At 42.3% G+C, this 13,010-nt stretch overlaps 1 protein-coding gene across 1 annotated transcript in view; it reads right to left on the bottom strand.

Moving 5' to 3' along the window:
- VWA3B (von Willebrand factor A domain containing 3B) overlaps positions 1–13,010 on the bottom strand; it is a 205,871-nt gene that overhangs the window by 110,770 nt on the left and 82,091 nt on the right. The window contains exons 9-10 of the mRNA XM_057742507.1: positions 10,666–10,856; positions 3,706–3,860 (exon numbers count right to left, since the gene is read on the bottom strand). Coding sequence (XP_057598490.1) covers positions 3,706–3,860; positions 10,666–10,856 — 346 coding nt within the window. The remainder of the gene's footprint in view (positions 1–3,705; positions 3,861–10,665; positions 10,857–13,010) is intronic.

Genomic DNA, 13,010 nt, shown 5'->3' with positions numbered 1-13,010 from the left:
ACCCAGAAAGAAAGAAAGAAAGAAAGAAAGAAAGAAAGAAAGAAAGAAAGAAAGAAAGAAAACAAGAACCAAGACACAGCACAATATGATGGCTGAAATTTAGTGATAAAGAAAAAAATCTTAAAAGGAACCAGAGACAACAGAAGACTAATAGGTGACTTCTCATCATAAATCATGCAAGCCAAAAGAGAATAGAGAATAATTTTTAAAGTGCTGAGAGAGAAAACTATAAACCTAGAATCCTATACTTAGCAAAAATACCTTCCAAAAATAAAAGTTAATTCAAAAGTTTTTCAGACTAAAACAGCTGAGATAATTCATCACCAATAGACCTGTGCTAGGACCCATACAAAAACAGTAAAGAGCAACAGAAATCACAAATATGTGAATAAGTACAAAATTCATTTATTCTCATTTTAAATCTATTTACAAGACAACTGATTGTTTATAATGTATTTTGGGTTTATAGCATACGTGAAAGGAAAGTGTAGGACAATAGAAAAGACAGAAAGGGAATGGAAGTTGGAAGGCTTTTATGATGTATGTGAAGCAATATATTACTATTTGAAGGTAGACTGTGATAAGTTAAAGATGTATATTGTAAATGCTAAAGTAGTCACACCACAACAAAACAAAACAGAGATAGAGTTAACAAGACAATAGTGGAGATAAAATGGAATCATAAAAAAATTGGAACAAAAGAAAGCACAAAAAGAGTAAAAAGGGAACAAAGAACAGGTGGAACAAATAGAAAACAAATAGCAGGATCTTAGGTTTAAATCCAGCCAAATCAATAATCACATCAAATATAAACGATCTTAACACTCCAATGAAAAGCAGAGATTGTCGGATTGGATTAAAAATAATATCTCTACATATTCTGCTGAGAAAAAGCCTATTTCAGTATAAGATACATATAGGTAAAGGTAAAAGGATAGAAAAAAGAAAAATCCTGCAGAAAATCATCAAAAGAAAGTAGCTTTATTGATATTAGACAAAGCAGATTCCATAACAAAGAATATTACCAAAGACAAAAAGGGACATTTCATAATAATAAGGGAGTTGATTCATCAAAAGCACATAACAACCCTAAGGTACATGTACTGGCTAATCGAACTTCAAATTACATGAAGAAAAAAACGGTAGAACTGAAAGAAGAATTGGAAAAATACATAACTATAGTTGGAGATTGCAACACTCTTCTCTCAATAATTTATAGAACAATTAAGCAGAAAATCAGTAATAATATGGAAGATTTGAATAATACTATCAACCAACTTGAGCTGAGATATTTAAAGTACACTCCACCCAACAAAAGTGGTTTTTTTCTTCATATTCTGGGCCACAAAACAGATCTCAATAGATTTAGAAGAACTGAAATCATACAGTATTTCTCTGTCCACAGTGAAATTAAAAGCTATCAGGAAAATCCACAAATACTTGGGAAGTAACCCTTTGGTCAAAGAAGAAATCAAAGGGGAAATTAGAAAATGTTCTGAGGTGAATGAAATGAAATACAATATATCAAAATTTGTGAGAGAGAGCTAAAGCAGTACTCAGAGGAAAATTTATAAAATTAAATGCTTATATTAGAAAGGTAGGTCAATAACAGTGATCTAAGCATCTATCTTAAAAGACTTAAACCCACAGTAAAGAGAAAGAAGCAAATAATAAAGATAAGAGTAGAAATCAATGGCATAGAAAGAAGAAAACCCTACAAAGAAAAAAACAAACAAACAAAACCTAAAAACCAACAACAGTGAAACCGAAAGCCAGTTCTTTGAAAAGATTGATATGAGGAATAACCTGTAGTCAGACTGAGAAAATAAAGATGACATAAGTGACCAATGTCAGTTCTATGTATATTTAAAGAAATTGAATGCAGAATTAAAAAATAAATTTTTTTGTTAAAAACTAAAACACACACACACACACACACACACTTCCCAAAAAGAAAAACTCCAGGCCCAGAGGGCTTCAATGGTGAATTCTATGAACATTTAAGGGGGAGATGATACTAATTCTCCATGAAGTCTTCCAGAAAATACAAGAGGAGAGAAAACTTTCCAACAACCCTTGACACCTGGTGGGAGGAAAGGGACAAATAGACCCAGGAGTGGCCAGGTAGGGAGGTGGGGTGTCTTCCAAGCAGCATCCCTTTCCCCAGATCTGAAATCCAAACTACTCTCCCCATGGAGTCAACCTCAAAACCATAAGCACAGAAGACTCCAGACACAAGGATTACTTTTTCTGAGTAACTCATCACCAGCTGGGTTTTGAGAAACTGGGGCTCTGCAGAGTATATATGGGGACAGACAGGTGTCTGCACTTGTGGCTTTATAACAGAAAACATGGAAAGAGGGAAGAAGCTCTGATTGCAAGTGACTACTACAGGCTGGGTACTAGCCTAAACTCATTAGACTTAGTATCTAATCTAACCCACAGAACACATTTATAAATGGCATTATTATTCCTACTTTATAAATGAGAAAACTGATGCACAAAGACACTGAGTGACTTGCCTAGGGTCACAGCAAACAGCAGACTGGGATTCGAATCCAGCTCTATCTGACCTTAGGGCCCTGAAACCTAAATGGACATGGTCTTCATAGTCTAGAGCAGTGGTCCCAACCTTTTTGGCACCAGAGACCAATTTCGTGGAAGACACTTTTTCCATGGACCAGGGTGGCTGGGGTGGGGATAGTTTGGGGATGATTCAAGTGCATTGATTTATTACTGTCTCTATGCAGTCAAATCTCTCTGCTAATGATAATCTGTATCTGCAGCTGCTCCCCAGCGCTAGCATCACCACCTCAGCTGCACCTCAGATCATCAGGCATTAGATTCTCATAAGGAGAGTGCAACCTAGATCCCTCGCATGTGCAGTTCACAGTAGGGTTCATGCTCCTATGAGAACCTAATGCCACCTCTGACAGGAGGCAGAGCTCAGGTGGTAATGTGAGTGATGGAGAGGGGCTGTAAATACAGATGAAGTTTTGCTTGCTAGCCCGCTGCTTACCTCCTGCTGTGCAGCCTGGTTCCTAATAGGCCACAGACCGGTACTGGTCCATGGCCCAGAGGTTGGGGACCCCTGGTCTACAGCAACATCTACAGCACCTTCCCTGGCATCAGGGAGGTAAAAGCATTAAGGTAGGTCACCCCATGGAGCTGATGCTGAGGTCACAGCCTAGTACACTAGACTCTTATGAGCATTACCAGATTTTAAGAACCAGCAGGGTTGAGAGGGATCACATGAAGTTATTTTTAGCAGATTTCAAACATATATATATTATTCCATTGCATATAAATGTTTCATAACATTGTAACAGGTGCTTTGAAATGTAATATTGATGAGTACAGAGGACAGGTGTCATACAGTCTGCTCTACACCTGAGGCCCACAAAAAATGCAAGACATAAGCAGAAGCATTCCTTTGCCTCTCACAGTGATGCACAATCGACATGATAACTACATCTTTGTTTGCTGTTTTTCAGAGTCTGCACTGACATCAAGGCAGCTCAGAATCTGCACCCAAACATCCCCTTTGGTTATTAACAATGAGGCCACCAGCAAACCATCAGATGGCAATCTTGACTTAACAATGTTTATTGGCCATTTCTCTTGTTTGAGCTTTACCAAAAGCTCAAGCAGATTTGAATTTCAAGACTAACTGGACCACTGGTATCCTCGTGCAAATACACCAACCTCTTCTGGATCTGGGCCAGGACTGCGTGAATTCTCTCACTGTACCACGCGTACTTCTCCTTGGTAATGCAGACATGGACCAAGCTCCCATCCTTCCAGGGAGCATGGACAAATCTGCTGCAGTACTTCGCATGGACTGTCTTCTTGTTGGTCTCCTAAAGAAAAGAGAAAGGACAGAAGCTACTCAGAAACCATTCAAAGAAGAAAAGTCCCCAGATGGCACGTCCACCTCTGCCTTATTTATACAGCTCCTACGACTCAATCCCACCGTAAAATCATTCAACAGTTGGTTCAACTAAACATATACTGGGGCCTGCTCCATATAGAGCCCTGTGTTGGATGTCACGAATATTGGTCAGAAAGACATGGGCAATCCCATTTGTGCCCAGAGAAGCTAATGTTTCCAGCAGGGTGACACTAAGTACACACACAGACACATACCCACATATACAAACACACAGAAAACAGCAACGCAGAGAACTAGCACCCAGTGCCTGGTCCTAGGTTGAGACAGTAATGATTGGGCAAGTTCTGGCAACGAAGAAAGAATTCACAGTGGACTAGAGGGCCAGGGAGATCCAGGGGAGGTGGGACTTGAGACACCCCAAGCATCTTTCCACTATTACTCCCAACCCGAAAGAAAATTAGCAAAGAACCCCACTCCACATCTAGAGCCCTTCCTGGATGTGCAGAACTGGCCCAAAGACAAACTCTTCCCACGAAGAGAGCTTTCCGAAGGTCTGTCTCTGTCACCCATCAAACCTCAGTTTATAAATGCATCAAGCACCACTCTGCCAGGCCCTCTTTCTAGGCACCAGGAATATGACCCATAAACGAAGACCAGAATCCCTGCCTTCATGGAGCTCACATGACAGGAAAAGAACCAGATGATGAACCAATACTCATCTAGCAGGTCAGGGATGACAAACACTTGTGGAGACAAATAAGGCAAGGAAGAAGAAGAGAGAATGCCAAGGGACAGAAGAGGGTGGGGGCAAGTTAAAACCTAGAAGGGAAGGAAGGCCTCAAGGGGAAGGTGAAATGTGAGTGAAACCTGAGGGAACAAAACCTGAGGGAACAAAGCCTGTGGCCCTTTGGAGGTTGCGGGCGGGGGTGGGGGGAGTCTGAGGACACAGCAAGGGAAAAAGCCCTGAGGTTAGAATTTGCCTAGCAAAAATCTGTGGATTTTTAGGAAGGGCAGTGAAGCCGAAATAGAGTGAGCAAGGGAAAAAGCAAGATGAAGCTAGAGAAATAGGAGGAGGAGGACCAGGAAGCAGATGCTGTAATGCTTGCTCACTGATGGAAATGACCGTGGCTTTTCCTCCCAGCGAGAAAAGGAACCATCCAAGGGCCTTAACGTAAGAAGTGACACAATTTTTTAAAATGGAGCTACAATTGACATTCAACATTATATTAGTTTTAGGTGTACAAAATAATGATCTGATATATGGATATACTGTGAAATGATCACCACAATAAGTTTAGTTAACATCCGTCACCCCGAAGTTACTGTTTTTTTTTCTCATGATGAGCACTTTTCAGATCTATTCTCTTAAAGAAACGACACAATTTATACTTTTAAGTCTTGTTTGTAATTTAAGTTTTCATCTCTAAAACTTTCTCATTTTAAGGATAACTGTGGGTACTCTGCTGAGAATAGACTGTGGATATACTCAAGGGCAGAATCAGGAGGTAAGGGAGGTGGTTGGGATCAGGGGCAGAAATAGTGAGAAGTGGCCAGGTTCTGAATTACACATATACTACGGAGGTAGAACAGACAGGATTTAATGAGAGGTCAGTCAAATGCGGATATGAGATAAAGACAGGAATCAGGAATGACTCTCAGGTTTTCGACACAGAAACTAAAAAAGAGAAGTGGCAATAAATTGACAGGAGGAAGATTATGGGAGAGAGGCCTTGAAGGGAAAGATGGGGATTAGTGTCTGATGTGTTAGGTTCCAGATGCCTATCAGACATCCCAGTAACACGGCAAGTAGTCCAGTGGAGGTCAGGGAAGGACTCGGGGCTGGAGATTTAGACTTGGAAGTCACCAGCATGCACACGGTATTCAAAGCCATGGGGCTGGACGAGATCACCCAGAGAATGAGAACAGATAGAGAAGAGGTCCAGGGACTGCGCCTTGGGGCCCTTTGGCAGGTAGAGGTTGGGAACACGGGAAAGAAATAACAAGGAAGACTGAGAAAGACTAGCCGGGATGAACTGGGAGATGGGGACTGAGGTATATACACAATTGATACTATGTATAAAATAGATAGCTAATGAGCACCTGCTGTATAGCACAGGGAACTCTACTCAATGGCCTGTGGTAACCTAAATGGGAAGGAAATCCAAAAAAGAGGGGATATGTGTATACATATAGCTGATTCACTTTGCTGTACAGCGCAAACTAACACAACATTGTAAAGCAACTATATTCTAATAAAAATTTTTTAAAAAATAAAATAAAATGTTTCACAAAATTCTCTGATTTAAAAAAAAAGAAAGATTAGCCAATGAGCTAGAAGGAAAAACAAGGTGATGTATTTTCTGCAAGCAAAAGAATTTCATGGAAGTAACCAACCATAGCAAATGGTGATAACAGGTCAAGTAAGAAAGAGACTGAGAATTCACTCCTGGATTTAGCAATTCAAAGATCCTTGAAAAGAGTGGGACCTTTGTTTGATTGGAGTATATTCAAGAGAGCATGGGAGAACTATGGAATTAGAGAAAAAGAATGTACAAAACTACCGAGGCATTGAGTTCCAAAGAGGAACAGAGGAATAAGGCAAATGAGGCAGAGCCAGAGACAAAGATGGGGTTCAAAAAACTGCATTTTTAAGACGGGAGAAATACCGCCATGTTTTTATGCTCATGAGAAAGATCTAGAAATGAGGACAATATTAGACACAGACTAGAAAGGGGGAGAGTGTGTGAATGAGGGGATAGGGAGCAGTGCACACGTGGACAGCTTGGTTGGTGAGGATGATTCAGACGTCCTAGAAGAAACAGGGTGGAGCTACATATGCAGATGTGGTGGGATTTGTAATGTGGAGGAAATGTTCATGGGTATTCACTTCAGTGTTCAATGAACTGCAAAGCAAGGTCTCCTGCGGAGAGTGGGCAGGGAGGAGGAGGTAGTGGAAGCATGAGGAGACAGGAGAAGGCAGACATCCTGGAGAATGGGAGTCAGAGTGGATCTTAAAGCCGAGTTGGGTGCTGGGTAGCACAAAAGATCCACTTGAAATTAGACGTCAGGAATTTAAAGTGAAGCCAGGTGGCTGTGTGTTTTTCTCCAGTTTCCTTCAGCAGAGTCAACTGCACGGGTATAAAGCAGAAAGTTGGGTTTAACCATGGCTGGAGTTTTGCCAAGTGAGTGCAAGAATGTAAGGGAGGGGAGGTAGTTGAGGACTATGAGACGGACAAAGGACAGAGGACAGAGAAAAGGGCATAGAAACAACAAGCTGTATATTCCTGTGGGGTGGAAAGACTGGAATTAAGGTAGTAGAGGAAATGGCCTAAAAAAAGTGGTCAGAGAGTAGGAACTTTGGAATTGTTTATGTGGGTTATGATTACACAATTTTTTGTAATGACAAGGTCAAGGGTACGCCATGGCAGGAGTAGAAGAGATGGAGTGGAGGAGAAAGTCACTGAACAAGAAGTCAGAGAAATGAAAGGTCAGGATATGTGAAGGGTCATCCACATGGAACCAACATAACTAAGGATTAAAACAGCTGGAGCCAGTGACAGCAAGCCAGAAGCTATAAGCTTCAAGGATGGACAGTGGTGACCCGGGGCTCAGTGGGTGTCAGATACAGAAGGTACAGTGGGTGATCCATTCTGATGACCTGGGAAGAGGGAGGGAGAATGATAAAGAAATAGCAAAGAGGAACAAGGAGGGCACCACCCACCTCTGTGCCCACAGATCCAGAGAGAATGGAAGAGAAATCAGGGTCCTTGAGTGAGAACCCAGACAAGTGGGTAAAGGGAACATTTCAGAGCACGTGAAGCTACAGGGGGTTTGCTGATGACTTCTAGTTTCAGAGGGCACAGTGGAGGGATTTCAGGAGTCGGGGGGGATGCAAGACCCTCAGAGAAGGGATGCCAGAGCCACACAGGGATGAGAACCCAAGGGTCCAGGGGTGACTGATGTACGCAGGGTTGAAGGGCATGATGGGATCAGTCCTGATGCTCCCAAGGCAGGCAGCAAAAGGAACCATCTCTCCACTGAAGTGCAAAGATGGAAGGAGAAACACGTCCTCTCTCTCAGTCTCACCATGTGCTCCCTACTCTGAATCCCATTATGTGGCATTTCCCAACTGCGCCTTGTGCATTTCCAAATGGAAACACAACAGACCATTAGTTATATGAATATAGGTGTCTGGCACCAGAGTGTCCAAATGGGAAAAGCACCATGTTGAGAGCTCAGCAGATCTGAATTCACATCCTGCCTCACCTGCCACGAGATCTCAGGTGAGTCGTCTAACCTCTCAGAGGCCCTGGGACTTCATTTTCTCATGTGTGATACGAGAGCACAAATATTCACCTTGTATATAAAGCAAGTAGGCATTCCATAAATGCTCCTTTCTGACTCACAATGTTTTTAATAAAGAAAACAAGGAAGGCAACATTTAGTGGGCATCTCCCAAGCGCCAGGCATGGTGCTCAGACATGCAATCTTCAAATTTAGACTTTACACCACCCATTTTACAGATGTGGAGAGTGAGACTCAAACAGCTTAAATTATTTGCTCAACATCTCATATTTAGTAATTGGTAGAAGTAGCATTTACACCCAGGTCTTCTCATTCAAATCCGGTGCACTTTCCACCATACCACACTGCCTGGTACATAGTGAAGGCTTGATAAATATTTGTTGAAGGAATAAATGATGAGACTAGAGCGGGTTTCTGAACACCAGGGCTGGCTTATGTGCTCAAGCAGCATCAGCAGCCATGAACGTGATGTGACTTCAGGGGTGCCCCAGCAGATCAAGTTACTAGACTTTGCCTGCAATTCCCTAATTAGAAATGCATTTTTGTCTCCTCCCCTCACCTGCTCATCCATCTTAGAAATGCTACATAGTAAGGCCTTTTTAGTCATTTATTTCTCAGTGTCTCAATTTCCTGGATCCATGCCTACAAAGCAGTTTTTATAGTTAAAAGTTTAGGGAGTCCTTCCCAGTGGGAGTCTGGAGGAACCCTAAATAAGCAACCCATTTCACAGCTTCAGTCTCTTTCTACTTTATACACACATTACAGTTTTAGGTATATATCCAGTTTCAGATATGTAGCCCCAAATACTAAAAATAAAATTGTCCCTTTTTCATCAATATTGGTGAAAGAAGATAGCTATACTGTACACTTCTCAACTTTTACTATATTATAATTTGTTAGTGTCAGAAATTTGAGGTAAAATTCCCCATTTATAAAGCCAAATTCTTCAAACTGTCCCTGTAAAATTTTATTTAAAATTGTCAAGAAAGGAAAGGAGAAAATCAGTATCAGGGAAGACCTGTGCATACCAACTGTTGGGAGCTTGCAGTAAGCTATGTTCAAATTGACAGGAATTCATATTTTTAAATATCCAGGGCCTAATTTTAAAAATGAAAATTTAATTATCTATGATTTCCTAAACTAATAACATTACTGAATAAAGTCTACAAAATCAGAAAACTGTGCTGGGGGAGGAAACCCACAAATGAGATTTCCCTGCAATGTAGCAATTACTCTGGATCCCAATATGTAAGCCAGGAAACAAGTCTTGCGTCAATTCTGCATTTTTTCTAATTCAATTTTTATATTTTCCTCCTTGCAGTTCACTGTAAATGGCAATAAGAGGGCAAAAACACAAGGTCATGTGGTCAATGTGGCCCCGAAGAAAAACAAGGCTTCCTCAGGAGGCCAGGCAGCCTAAGAAGGAGTGTCAGAGAGACTGGGGTTTCACCTCCGTAGGATTGAGAGACATTGCAATGGTGATCCTGACGCAGAATCAGAGCCTTGGAGAATACATAAAGGGACACTGCATTTCCTCTCCCAGTAGTCTCTGCGGGCTGCCAAGACTGATGTGTCTGCATTTTAGCTTTCATTTCAGTGTGTACCTAGGTTTTCACTACCTTCCAAAAGAGATTTCCTTCAGTTTAACAAATTTACAATATTCATTTTATCCCGGTTTTCTGCTTCATATGGAGACTCTTTTCAGTCTTTCCATAATTCTAAACTTTGGACAGTCTTCTGTGTCCTGTTCTACACACCAGTGTTTCTCAAAGTGTGGCCCCTGGACCAGCAGCTTCAGCACCACCTGGGGATCGTTATAAATGCAGATTCTCGGGCCCGGCCTCAAACCCAGAGACTCATGCACGCTAAAGCTTAGGAGCCACTACTACAGATCATTATCCTTCTACCGTGAGCCAGAGCCGGGCACTTTGAGAAGCTGTATTCCTTTCAGACCGATTGTAGTCACAATGGAACTACAGCTTTCAAAAGTTTACAGCATAGACCCTTCCCATACTATAACCTCTTAGAGAATATAATTTTATATTTACTGGAAATCCACTAAATGCTGGCTGGTAGTCACTTGAATAATGTATCTCCAAGATAGTGACAATACAAGAGGACCATAGAAATGCCTGCTTTGGGCATACTCACCAGCAATTTCTCTCTTCCATTTTCAATATGGGGAAACAAAAGGCTTCTTTTTTGACACAGTGCCTGAATTCCTACCAGTACAGCTCCTGGCTTATGTAAAATTATTGTCCAATTCACTTATATCTAGGAGCCATTCTCAGACTTCATCTCCACTCCCACAAGTACCATTCGGAGAAGTGTAAGGCGGGAACAGAAGGGGCATCCTTCTTCATAGGCAGCATCCATGCTGCCTTTCAACCTTGGTCCTGCCCTGGGTCCAACCCTGGCCCTCGATGCCCCAGCTGAGGCAGCCGCACCCAAGGGTTCACTTCACTTACCGCACTGGTCTGCACCGACTCGTTCTCTGGTTTGGCTTTTATATCAACGACTCCATCAGCGTGACGGAAGGAGCAGTCAGCAATGACATCATAAAATGACAGCTTCTGGGCTTTCAAACCATATTTCTGTAGCCACTTCTCAGAGTCCCAGGCGTCCTCTGGATTTGACTCATTTTCGACAGAGGTCGCTCCTAATTGTTTTGGAATCACAGTTCATCAGTCATTCCTATTATACAAGACTTTCATATGTCATCCTCAACTGAATATTTTTCCCAAGCTGAAACATGTTCTTTGTTAGCTCACATTTGTTTCAGGAAGCATGCTTTCCAAAGCAGGACTGGCAGAGAATTAGTTCACAAGACTGGAAGGCAGGAATCTACTCTTTTCATTTCATCTCCTCTGCTACCTAAGTTGACAGGACATATGCAGAGGGGGAGGTGGCTGATAGACAAGGGAGTGTGTCAGGAGGGCATTACACTTGGGGTCAGAAGCTCTGGGTTTAAGTCCTGGCCCCGCTACTTACTAGCTTTGGCAAGTTGCTCACACCTGAGTGAGTCACCCCACTTAACCTCTCTGAGCTTCAGTGGAATTCTTCACCTGCATAGCATCTGCTCGGCCTTCCTAAGCATGTCGAAGTGGTTCAATGTGAAAAGTTATGTGAAAGTGCATTGTAACCAGAGGGGAGGAGAAGCAGGGGCAGGAGGTCCCCTGTTAGCTTGGTGAATTTATCCTCATTCAGAGCCTGGCTCTCAACTCTGCAGGCTCAGGAACCTCATGTCAGCTCAGGTGCCTGGAGCTGTGTCTGTGACTCACCTTAGGCTCACAGGATCAAGTACAGCAAGAAGGCCAAATGCCCAAACATCCCTAGCCTTAGGCACATTCCCTTGGTGTTTTCCAAAGCTTATCTGTACTCTAGGTGGGAGGAGGTGTTATGTTACCTGAACAGAACACCTGAGAAACTACCTTATCATACAAACAGCAAAATATTTATCCATGTGGCTCAAAACCCCTACTGCCATCTAAGGGGTATCTGAGGGTGGGCACAGGGGAGGCATGGTGTCTGGAGTTGGCCCATGCGAGCTGACTGTGCCCCTTTCCTCCCGACTCCAGGCTCAGTGGTAGCACGCAGTGAAACTGACTGTGCCTGCCAGAAGCATTTACAAAATCTGAAAACCAGCAGATGCTACAAATGAGGGCTTTCTTATTCCAGATAGTGGTTGATAACTTTTGTCTGCATGCCCCTGGAAGGAAGACAGAAAGGACCCTGAGTCTTTGGCCCTAGTGGGACCAGTAGAGCCTTAGAAGAACCAGAAGAAGGTGCTGGGCAGAGAGGTGGTTTTTAAAACAGGTACTACCACATATTAGGTCCACCAGCCCTACAGAGTTTATTTTCACTTGGATCAGCAATTCCCTACACTGCACACTAGAATCCTCTGAGGAGTTTTAAAATATACTGATGCCTGGGCCCCACACATTCGATTCCGTTTTTGTTTTTTTATAAATTTATTTATTTTTGGCTGTGTTGGGTCTTTGTTGCCGCACACAGGCTTTCTCTAGTTGTGGCAAGCGGGGGCTACCCTTCATTGTCGTGCACTCCTTATTGCAGCTTCTCTTGTTGCAGAGCACAGGCTCTAGGTGCGCGAGCTTCAGTAGTTGGGGCACATGGGCTCAATAGCTGTGGCTCATGGGCTCTAGAGGGCAGGCTCAATAGTTGTGGCTCATGCGCTTAGTTGCTCCGCAGCGTGTGGGATCTTCCTGGAGCAGGGATCAAACCCATGTCCCCTCCATTGGCAGGCAGATTCTTAACCACTGCGCCACCTAGGAAGTCCTTGATTCTGTTTTCATTGATTTGGACATTGAGATTTTTTTCCCCCAGATGATTATACTATGCAGCCAAGCACTGGGGTGAGATGAAAAGAGCTTTCTAAATTATGATTTGGTGATCCCCCATTTATGCTTCCATCAGACAGATTCAAGTTAAATTGTACTTTTAATTAAAAAGTAGCACTCACTATTGTGGAAACAAAAATATTACCCATGGTTACCCATTACTCTATTTAAGAAGATATATAATTAGAATAATACTTGAAGAAATAAAACACTTGAGAGCCAATTATTTCTTAATAATACATAAAGGATCTATCCATTAATGCTACATATGTTCTCAAATTTTAATAGAACAGCTTTTAAATAATGAACTCTGAAACCTACTGGAGCTGGAAGTTCTCAAAGAAGCTTGATTTTTGGCTTTTGAACTTTAAACCAATCTGGCATCAAAAGCCCCTTTGGGTACCATCCCCAATGCCAGCAGTTGGTTTCTACGTGATTCACAAATTTGTCTTTTC

Source organism: Hippopotamus amphibius, chromosome 7 (assembly GCF_030028045.1).
Source record: "Hippopotamus amphibius kiboko isolate mHipAmp2 chromosome 7, mHipAmp2.hap2, whole genome shotgun sequence".
Taxonomy (NCBI): domain Eukaryota; kingdom Metazoa; phylum Chordata; class Mammalia; order Artiodactyla; family Hippopotamidae; genus Hippopotamus; species Hippopotamus amphibius.
The sequence above is the reverse complement of the archived record's forward strand: the minus strand, read 5'-3'. Positions and strand labels throughout refer to the sequence as shown.